Here is a 12,012-nt window from a genome sequence, read left to right on the forward strand (position 1 = left end):
TTGACAAGGCCAAAATTTCTTAGTTAATATAGGAACATAACCTTTGTTAACCACAGGATAAGAAAACTATAAAAAAAGAAACTGATTTCTCCTCACAATTACTTTCATTAGAAACGAGTTGATCACCAAGACTGCAAAATCAAAGACTCAAGATCGTAAAATAACTCTAAGGTGATCAAATAAGAATCAAGAATGTACTAAGAAGGAAATAACTTGGTGATATCTTAGCAAACAAAGTATTTTGTTGAATTCTAGCAAATTCCAAACAGGACATTTTATGATGGAAAAAGTGAATAGCCTGCGTAATCTTCAATGAAGTGACTATGATCCAGATCCCAGGAGATATTCATGGGACAATACTCCAATTTGTTAGAATCTAGAGTGTTCTATGCCAAAACAATATTAAACAATAATACAGAAATATTTAGAGTGATACATAGGAAATAATAGGATTGGACTAGAAATCATTATAATCTGAGCATTCAGTGCACAGCTGACTATCTTATAATAACTATATCTATGATCAAATAGTTGATAATAATTATCTATTTGAATATGTATACATAATGTTAATAATTACCAAGGGGAAAGGGCTGGTACCAGTATGGAAGATAAGTATGAGTATGCTATTTTTTTATAAAATGGGAGACATGCTTGGAGACATCAACAAAAGTTTTGAATAAATATATATATTAAAAAAAATGCAGTAGTCATGCAACTTTTGAAAAAAAGTACAATGCTTAAAAGTTAAAAACCAATATTTTTAGGTAAATATATAGATGTCAACGAATGCAAAGATTTATTATATTGATATGTAGTGGTCATTGTGACAAACAACTGAACACTATAAATGATAACACAGAGACCAATATTGTGCCAGGAATCTTGACTAAGGGTAAATACTACAGAATTAAATGCTAACAAATAGACATAGTAAGAACAGAAATTATAAATGTGAATCATGTCTCATCCAAACAAACAGGTTTCTCTCCCATATCAGCAAATGTCATCAATCTCCAGGTCCTCGCCAAGATGCTCTCCATGTCCTCTATCACTCTCAAGCTCCAGCCCCTCTGCATAAAATAGAGCTTGGGGTAATTACTCAAGGTATGTGCCTTAATCACCTTGAACTTTAAGAGTACAGCTGCTCCATAACGTCAAATTTGAACCCACTTTGCTAAAGGACCCTCCTTGCACACTCTAGTCTATATGAGAGAATCAATGTGTGCTATGAATGTAGACCAAGTTCTATGCCTTCTTCAACCCCAACTGATTGCTTTGCAAAAAAATGAATGAAACCATAGGTGCTCCACTTCCAGTAAAAAGATGAAGAATTGACTGCTTGTGTAGTATCTAATGAGAAAACAATATGTCTTGTGTCAACTACATCACAACTATATAAGACACATCTAGCCCTGGCTCTCTGGTTTCTCTTCTTAGTTAATCGTAAGTTGCACCATTTGTTGTGAAGTATGAAAGATCAAAGAAGGTACTGTTTCATCAACTCTTTTTGATTACATAACTTCACACTATTCTCTGTTTACAGCCTAATTCAATATGCTTTGAATATAACTGAGTAAGATAGATGAATACCTATAATTGCATAAAGATTTCACAGTGTAATTTTATTTATGTGCACTTATAATTTCAGTTCAAGGAATGCTCATAAGATACAGTCCCCTTTCTCAAGTAAAATAGAAGTATACAAAGTAGCCAACGATTGCTGAGATCGACAGCTACCAAGAGTAACTGCTACATTCGAGAAACTAATCCTGCTGACCACCAAGAAACAAATTAAAACTAATAGGAATATTTTTCTAACTACACCCCCGAAAAAGAGTTGTCTTCCAGACAACTTGAGAAAAAAATTGGAAGACTAAAAAGAATAAAAACTATACATGAATTAATGATAGACATGACAATGCATAGCAAACATAGGAGTAAAGTAAATCCTTATTTGCACATGAAATTATAACAAAGAAGACTAGAGATGGTCAAACAAGAATCAAAGTTGATCCAACTAGATCATACTACTTTCCTTGATAATACATAATCTATTCAAAAGACCTAATGGTTGCCAACAAAAGTCTACTCCCAAAAGCCATTATCAGCAAAAGTCTATTCTTGGGCAAGAACAAACAAAATACACCTCTGCTGCAGTACTATTTGGGTTTGCAATCAATTGAGAGCAACATTCTCTGCTTTCAATGTGCAATCAGATAAGGTTCCTTGGCTGGTTAGAAGCATCATTCACATAATGAAAGCAGAGATTAAGGCCCTGCTTGCAGGTCTTCAAGCAGCATATACAGAAGGGTATCATTTCATTAAGGAAGAAAGCACTGCAATGATAGGGAATTCCTTCCTAATTGGATTCTTAGGACACTGTTGGAGGAAGTGATTTATTAAAAAAAACAAGTTTGATTTTTAAAGGTCCATCATTGTTTCCGTGAATAAAATAGGGCTGCAAATTTCTTGGTGCATAAAGGGGTACTCCTAAAGGAGATTTCTTATATGGAAAGTAGCGAGGTCACTGAAGGATCTAACCTTGCTACATTGTTAGTCTCCCCATTAGCATTGTAACCGATTCTCTTGGACAGTAAAAGTCTCTAGAGTTGTGTACAGTGTTATCTTCGGCAGCAGAATATATGATATTTGTCCTATCACTTGTACAACATTTATTATCTCCATTTGCGCAAGGTATCACTAATTATGCATTCAGCATGGAGCATATTGAAATTAATGATGTGTAATCAGGGTTTTAAGTTGGCTTTCACTTTTGTTGTCTTCGGTGTATTTGTCTTTCTGTCAGCATTCTAATATGGTCCGATTGGTCTCTATGTGGGCACGATATTAATGTCTTGTCGAAGTAGTTCCCAAGACCCATACTATCATGGGCAGGAGACAGACCATTGTTTGAACTTTGAAGAATATATTCAATTGCACTAGTGTAAGGCAGCTGAATATCATTAAAGCCATTATGGAGCCTGATGGAGTTGATGATAATGGCAGGGTTTGGTCTCGGAGTGTTGATGTTGTAGCTAAGTCGGATTCCTTCTAGGGCCGACCTAGCACATGTGGGTGGCTAACTGGCCTATCGGCCTTGGCCACATTATCATGCAAAATTCAATGTGTAACTTGTACTTTAGTCTGGCCCTAAATGGGCAATATAATTTGTGAATTAAGCTGGCCCCTAAATGGGCGATGTAACTTGTAACATGTAAACGTAACTCGTGGATCTGATAGGGCCGACCCTATATCATGTAACTTGTATATGCTTATTGGTCTGACCCTATATTGGGCGCCAAAGCATAATTATTATTATGAATCCAAATAGCAAGGCCGACCTAAGGCATACAAGGCGTCAAGGCTCATATATATGCAAGGTCATTTCATGCTTCAAAGACATATATAATATTAGCGAATTATCTCTGCAAGACTAGCGAATTTCTCCAGCATATGATCAGCGAATTTCTTCTGTGATTCATCTCTCTAGAGGCAGCGATTTATTATTCATGAACAGCAAGTCTGAGAGCAGCGAATATCATCCTTGGTCAGCAAATTGACTTGCATAATCTGTGCATGACAGCGAACAGACTTCTGAGATCTTGCAGATAAGTTAATGCTATTGTTTGTGCCCTAGTTTGATGTCATCATTCTGCTGTTCTGAGTTATCTGCTGCTTCATGTGTTGAAGCAAAATTGTAATGTTACAATCTGTTTCTGCATAATAAAGATTGTGATTTGTTGCTGGGTTTTTCAACTCCAAGAGGAAGGTTTTCCCAGGGTACTCTTGTGTTCTGTGTGTGCATTGTGTTGTTTTCTGTTCATTGCTATCAGTCTGATCTAAAAATAACACGGAGTCCCATAATGTATGATATTTTTGAACCCCCTCGGAGATGGATGTTCCAAAATATGTTGATGTGGGTTTTCTAGTTGGTTCAAAAAATTGATGAAATGTTATAGTCCAAATTGGATTTTTTGAACCAAATATGGCTGGATCTGGACTTTTTGGATGGGATGGATTGGTTTGATTGAGTCTGGACTTTTCAGTTCCTGTAGAAATTTCACTGAATCTTTTTAAAACAATATTTCAAATTTTTTAAAATTCTGGATTTCCAATTTTTTTTGACATCCCAAACAAATGGAATGTTTTGAACCTGGTAACCATGCCAATCACTAATGATCTTAAGCAGTTTTCCAATAATACTCCAAGTTGGAGCTGCTGAAACTTGGAAGTGTATAAGACACAATATGTCTCAAACTTCATCATGTTGAGCTGGCGTATACAGATAAATTACGCATTATTGTTGATGGTAGTGAGTAGGTTTAGGACATTGCAAGGCAAATGGATTAAGAAAGAGACACCCCAAGTCATGATTTTTTTAAAACATGTATTGAATAAGCAAAAAATGTAGTAATAGAATTGAGCATTATCATCGAATGGCATGACAAGTATCAGGGCTTCATAGGTGAAACCCAAATTCAAAGCCCTAAAGGACATGATCAAGTGTTGGATGATTCAGTAACAGCTGCATAAAATTAATAGATTAAAACAAAACTACTTTAAAACTACTTTGCAGTTACATTTTCAAATTTTAAGTTAAAATGTAAACCTCTATACATTTTTTTATCACCACTTAAAAATATAATTCAAAAAAAAATTGACGGCAAAACTTTAATATGGAACCCAAGCTTTTTAAGTTAATATGTTGATAATGACAATATGGATTTTGGAATCTTATATACAAACTGTGTAAAGTGACCCATAGAAGAAAAAATATTTCTCGAAAAATAACTCAGCAAACCAGAAGAATATAAGGATTTTTTCAATTTAATTGGACTTCAATTTGGAAAAAAAAAATCAGGTTAGGGTTAGGATTAGAGTTAGGGTCAAATTTCATCCACAATTGCTCTGGAAAATTAGCAAAAAAGTTCAATGCAGAAATGCTAAAACAAAAAATTGCTATATTTTTACAACTGAATTGCAATTTTTCGGTCAAATATCAGTTTGACCAATTAATTGCAAAAAAACACACCAAAAAATTTGCATCGAAGCCAAGCAGCAATTAGTCAGAATAAATTTTGATTTTATTAAGATTTCTGAACTTATGTTCAGCCATTGTAAACTATATGTCTATAGAGTAATACTTTTATAATTTTATTTTTAAATTTAAATTTTGCTTTTAGTTTTTTATTTTTTCATCTGGTCACATTTTAAATTATCTTTACTTTTTGAACTTCAAGCTTTTTTTTACTAACTAAATTCTAAATTTTAAATAACAGAATTTACTATAAATTAAAAATTGTTAATAAAATAATTAAACTGAAAAAAAAAATTCTTTTATAACTATTTGTTAATTCATATTTAACTCAAGACACTAATATAGTAATATTAAGTAATAAAATCATTGTTTAAGATGTGAATGTTGAAGTTGAAGATGTTACTTGCAGAGATTGAGAGTGACGAGTATATTTAGGATTCTAGAGAGTAACCTAGCCAAGGACATGGAGATTGATGACATAGCTACTACAAGAAATCACAGGAATAATTCCTATATAAAATTTATGTTTTTTGCTTTATGACATTTCATATGTACTGTGCCTATTTCAATTTATAATTGTCAACATTCAATATGATTGTAAAAAATTAATAACTTCCATTGTTGTCTATTTCTAACATCTATACTTTAAAATGTAAGCTTCTAACTTTTAAAAAAAAATTACAAATTAGTATGTTAAAAAAAAATCATTTCACTTATTTTAGTGCCTAGTCATTATACATTTATTACTTATATTTTTTTTAAATTTAATTTTTTTTAAATTAGCTTTGCCATCTCCAAGTACCTGCCTCCCATTATTAAAAAAATGGTGTAACAAAACCAGTCCCCATATCCAATACACCTGTACCTCTCTCCGGGTGACTATCTATGTTTTAGAGTCGACATATCTTCAACTAGTTCTTGCTCTTGTTACAGCAACATGATTTGAAATTTCACATCATGTGTTTTAGTAACCATGGGGAATAGTGCTTATCATCCTTTGCATGTCTTTCCTATAGGGAAATCATATAACAATTAATTGGGTCCTAGCTGCAAAAGTTGCCCTTGCCCATTTGGTTGTCCATTTCTACCACTCCACTAATGTCAAAGCCTTTCCCAACAAGCCTACTTGTACTTTGCCATGTGTTCCTCCTTGATCTTCTTTCTTTTTGTAGCCGCTTGAACAATTCTTGCATCTCATTTGTTTATGGTTGGATTAAGTAAGTCTGGCAGTTCATCCTTTGGGACTATTAGCCTCCATCCATTTTTTTGATGCTTGACCAGCCACCAAACATGTCAGCTTCCTGCAAAACATGGGCCTTCATTCTTGTGTTGTAATACCAGTAAATCTTTTTCAGTGCAAGCAAGACTCTAGACAACCAACTCCTGATATATTTCTCAGTTACTTCATATGCCTCCAAAGGGGAAAAAGATCATTGTAAATAGATTTTGACGAAGGCTGCATTTAGAGCAGGTTGGGATGCAAATCATGTCATAGCTGATAGAAAATTAGATGATTCTTGCCATCTAGTGGTGTATTTTGTTGTAGAAAACAACTCCCTACAATGAAAACCCTCCTTACGATCCCTTCTGCTTCTCCCTATTTCCATTACCACCATTTGACCTTTCTTATTATAAAAGCATCTAAAAAGCCCTTCTCCTTGCTCAAGAAAAGGAAATGAAGAATGGGTAGCTTTTATTTAGCTCGGTAAAAATTTCCAAATAAACAATGGCATGTACCTTCCCAATAAGCTGGAAAAAGAAATATTAAATTATTGTAAACATTATAAGTAGCCAAAAAATTAAAAATAATAATAAAAGGATTTAAAAACAAAAAAATAAAATTGACAGCCTGTCATATCTGATATTATACTAAAATATTGGGGCCAAAAGGTGGCTGTCAACCTGTCATATTTGATATAATATTTAAAAATATGAGTGTAAGGAGGTGGCCACCCTAGAAGCCACTGCCCTAGGGACGTAGGAGTCTATCTAAACAAGTGGAGACCAGAAGAAGCATACATTCAGTTCATATTTCTTCAAGTCCTTATTTTGAATACTTGTTCATTCAATCTAAAGGACAAATAAAAAAATGATTGTAGGAAATTCAAGGATGAAAACCCTTGAACATCTCAAATAGAAATTAGGGATGAAAACCATCGAGTTTCTGTAAGTGATTCCAGCTCCAGAATTGCTACTCTAGGAATTTCAACAGGCATTATAGCAATCAGAATTAGCATCAATCCAGTAGCAGCACGGCAGTTACACAGAATTTACAGCCTGCAGGGATACAGTGTACAGCAGCAGACTACCCAGTCCACTCTGTTATTCCGAAACAACAGTGTCCAGTGGGAGGTTTTCAGTTTGTCAATGTGTTTCTAGTAAATATTAGCCTCTGTTTATACTCAGAAAAACTTTTTTACTAGCTGTTATAGCTATTATAACTGTGTTATACAGGAAACTGCAGGTAATTGTGTTCCTAAACTGGGTTATCTAATAACTCATTAATTTTGGACTGACCTCCTCTTAATATATTTATAATATTATATTTTATTCAAATTTGATCTTATATTGGCTGTATAATTTCTAGTTGGATCCTAAACTAATATTGATTGTCTGTTGATTGCAAAATCCTTGTTGGTGTAATAATAAGATTATGCTGTTGAGTTTGATGTTCTTAAATATTCAACCATAATTATCAGCAATAATCAGGAAAGGATATGACAAACAACCACATTTAATATTTTTTTAATTTTATAATCAGTTTTAAGGTCCTTTTTTCTGTTTTTTAGGGCAAGTGAGAGGAAAGAGCTCCAAACAGGAGATAAAAGTCAATTTGCAGCTGTCAATGCCCAAAGATGTTTCTGGGAAACCCCCAAGTTGATAAATGCCACAGAAACGTTTATAGACCCTTTATTTTCTGCATAATGTGAATCAAATGTTTTCAACTGATTTCTGTGCACAGGGCTATGTAGATTGTTATTTGTCCAAGTGCAGCAAACATGCTTCACTTGCAGACTTGCTTGGTATGTATTGCCTGAAGCTCGTATTTCAGTGGTACATACATTCTTTATATTTCCAAACAAAGTAGAGTGTCCATAGAAATTCTGTTTTTTGAAATCTTTAAATAAAAAACTAAAAAGTTTTACACTAAGCTTGACCTTTCAGAATTTCAAGATTTTTTTTGTTTTTATGTACATTACCCGGAAACAGTTTCCATTCAACCTAAAACGCTACTGCAACATGCTGAGAAACTTCTCAAAAATGGAAGGGAGTTTCCAGTGCTCACCTAGCTCAGTTTTGCTTTATGCAATGTCCCATGGCATTTTGGGGAAAGCAGTCTGTAAGGCCTTTTTGAAGGAATGGCTGTATAAAAAGTATATACATATATGGAAATTCAAGTTTTTACAAGTTTAGCTGTACATGACATAAAGTTTCGAGTTTTGAGATTTGCATAATGCATCCAATTTAATCAGTTTGTGTATTTTGCAGAAACAAAAAACTAAATATCCATTGTTGTCATTACAACAAAAGGTGACGACAACAAAAAGCCCCAAGTCTACAAACTGACAAAATGTCAAAAAAAAAATTGTAGTCCTCACACCCACTTTTTATCATTATTTTTTTAACCCAAAAATGTCGGGGATGTCTATAGATCCCTACGCTAGTCAAGGAATGTCAAAAACATATTTTTCTATCCCAAAGATAACTGTGAGCATTCAGAAAGTTTTATGCTATTTTGTTTCTACTGTTATTGCCCACATACAGTTCCCATTCTACCTGAAACCCTTCCAAAATATTTCCCAGAAACAGCATGAAAGTTCCAGCATTAGCCTATCCCATTTCCTTTCCTTTTATTTAGAAACAAAAAATGGAGGAAAGTGAGAAGAAATGCAGTCCACCGTGCATCCTCAACTTGCAAAACCCCTAAATCAAAGGAATAAGAATAAAAAAAGAAATATTCAGTCTCCACAGTCTAATTATTAATATTTTATGTTTATATCAACTTCTTGTTTCCAAAGGCATGTCCAGATTTTCTTAATGTTTGCTGGTGTTTCTATTTCCTATATTTTGGGCCCTCGGCATCATACTTTTAATAATGTGTTTCCTACAATTTCTTGATTCCTGAAGCCAATTTAAGTTATTTAACATAGGTTTCTGGAGCTTAAACTAACATTTTCAATTTTCAACCTATGGTTTTTGTTCTTGGGTTCACAGTAGTCATATTAAATTACGTTTGAGTTTATAACAGTGCTAACAAGGCCACTTTCTTAGTGTTGAGTAAAAATGTACAACACCTTCACACTCAGATTTTCATAATAAAGATAACCATTAATTACAAATTACATTTAGTAGAAGAAGCCGTAGAAGCCTTTGTTGGATTAAGGGACAATGTGTAACAAATGAATAAAGACCTAAACTAATCAATTATAACAATGAACAAAAGAGGAAAGAGAGGTCGGAATAGGGTAGAAGATAGTCAGCAAAGTCCATGTGGTCAGAGACTGGAGGTCAGACATCATCATGATGAACAAAAGCCTTATGAGGGAATTATTAATATGGGGAAGAAGCAACCTTGTTAACCTAGGAAATCAAAAGAACCAAAGGAGATAACATTAAAATCAAAGGCTAACTAGAAGATTCCCATTTCCAAGACTGATGGCTGTATAAAAGTTATCAAACCAGGGGGTTGAATAGGTAATCGGCCCATTTTCACTATTATACCTTACAAATTGCTTCCCAAAAATTCCGTTCAGTACTTTACATTTTCAAGGACCAGCATCTCATTGGCAGTAACTGAGAGAGAAGGGTGGGAAGAGGCTGACAAGGACAGCCAACTAGTCACAATTCGGTTACTAAATATCGGATATTACCAAATATGTAAATGGGAGTTAAAACGACAAAAAGTTTAACAAATACAAGAATGAAATATCAATTTTAAGCATATACGAGGCAAAGGATCTACTAAATCAAGGCAACATTCGAAATGAAAACACATTGCCCAATTTTTACTCGACTGGATCTTGAAAAGTAAATGCCTAGATGATATGGGTAATTTTAATAGCTTTATAGATACACATAATAACCAACTTGATCGCAGAAATAGATTATATGCTAATATAAGTAAAAATAGACATCGATAAGAACTTTTCCACGTAGAATGTCTGTTGTCTTGAGATGTAATTAAGACGAAAAATATGTACCAAAAGAAGATATGTAACTGATCTATGTACCATGATAAAGAACATAGACAGAACGAAGTTTTATGAAAAAAAGTCAAGGAAATATGACAGGCTGTATGGAAAAGGGAGCTTGACTAGTCTTATAGCCAGATAGCCAACCTACAAAAGTGGGAAGGAAAAGGGTAAAAATCACGTAAGGAAGGTGAAAATTGGAAGAATCTTAAAGCTGAAACTCAGATTGATGGATCAGTATGCCCTGGCAACATGAAGGATCATTGTTCTTTATTTTAGAAACTGCAAACAAGATTGATTACCAAACAATTAACTCAAGGCATGGGAAGGACATTGCAGGGTAATGTAAATGCTAATCCGGTGAATCCTTCAGATATCCTCTTGCGGATGGAAAGGAAGCGGGAGGATGTCAGGAGGCATATAATAGGGGCAGGAATAAGTAGTGAAATTGCAGTGGATGCTCCACAACCTAACAACCCTTCAAGTTCAAGATATTAGCCTAGAGGGTACTTTGGAGATGCGGATTCTAAACATTACCTAAGCCAGATACAACAGACTTCTAGCAACTCTGTAAAAGTTATATGAATTTCCGTATCTTGGACTGTCGACTCAAGCAAGCTATGATTTGGATTCTAATGCTCGGGTTTGAAAATACTGGAAAGATACGATGTAATTGCTGATATTTAAAATATTTATCGAAAAATCCACTGCAATGTCTTTGAAATGAAGGGTTTCAACTTTTGCGCCCTCGAACTCCACGTCGTTATTTCCTGGAACTTCGGAATTTTGAGATATAATAGTTTTCCTTTTAGCAGATTATAATAAATATTAAGAAAATTCCATGCGGGAAACCGTCTTTCTAATAATGCTAGAATGAGATAAGGCTCTGCTTAAACCCATTCCGTATAAGAATGTAACCCCTATTTTTTTTTGGATGGGACACATTGTTTGATAATCTACATTCAGGGTCTGATCAGCAAAACGATCAATTATGATTTCCATTGCAAAACAAGCAATTTATTGACTCTCTTGACAAAATTATTCTTCCATGTCACTGATATTTAAGGGGTTAACAGAAATCTTGATGTCCTTGTGCATTGTGATACAGAGCTCCCAAATCTTTCAAAATACCATTAACCCTAAGAGTAAGAGAATGAAGCAACTGACCTTCCAACTGAGAGACACAGAGTATTGAACTTTGTGAATGATATATCGAAACCATGTAGCAAAGGAACCCATCTTGTCTATCTGTAATGGACCAAAATCTTTCTCTTCCTCTTCCACAACATATATAGTATGCCAACAATTCAATTGAGATCCTACCTGGCAAGAGGGCGAGTATAATTATGTGTCTGTTGGTCCGAGCAGACTTTTTTCCATTGTTAACAGAAAACAAGCCATCTATCTATGCGCATAAATATCCACACCAACTGTAGGGAACAAATGATTAGATTAATAATTAAAAAAATCAAAAAAAAAAATATGTTGAGTGGTCACTGCTTGTTTTATAGTATTGTAATAAAAACATTTGTTGTAATTCTTAACTTTTTATAATTTTGAATTATTATTATTTTAATTATATTTGTGTAAAATTTACTATATCTCTTATTTTAATAAAATAATATAAATAATTACTAACAATTGCACTTTGGTATGTAATGGGTGTGTTGAAGAGGTGTGGAAGGTCAATTAGGAAAAAATTGGTCTATTTTTTGTATAAATTTGTGTATCACTGTTAGACACAATGAGCCACTGAGAGGGGGGGGTAAATCAGTGATT

General features: G+C 33.9%; 1 protein-coding gene across 4 annotated transcripts in view; it reads right to left on the bottom strand.

Moving 5' to 3' along the window:
* LOC131060974 (mitochondrial ATP-independent inner membrane protease subunit 2) overlaps positions 1-11,689 on the bottom strand; it is a 56,792-nt gene extending 45,103 nt beyond the window's left edge. For all 4 annotated transcript variants that reach the window (XM_057994468.2, XM_057994465.2, XM_057994467.2 and 1 more), the window contains exon 1: positions 11,401-11,689. In XM_057994468.2, the coding sequence (XP_057850451.1) occupies positions 11,401-11,472 (72 nt within the window). In that variant the 5' untranslated portion in view covers positions 11,473-11,689. The remainder of the gene's footprint in view (positions 1-11,400) is intronic.
* Between the last annotated feature and the right edge of the window lie 323 nt (positions 11,690-12,012).

This window comes from Cryptomeria japonica, chromosome 9 (genome assembly GCF_030272615.1).
Source record: "Cryptomeria japonica chromosome 9, Sugi_1.0, whole genome shotgun sequence".
NCBI classification, from domain to species: Eukaryota; Viridiplantae; Streptophyta; class Pinopsida; order Cupressales; family Cupressaceae; genus Cryptomeria; species Cryptomeria japonica.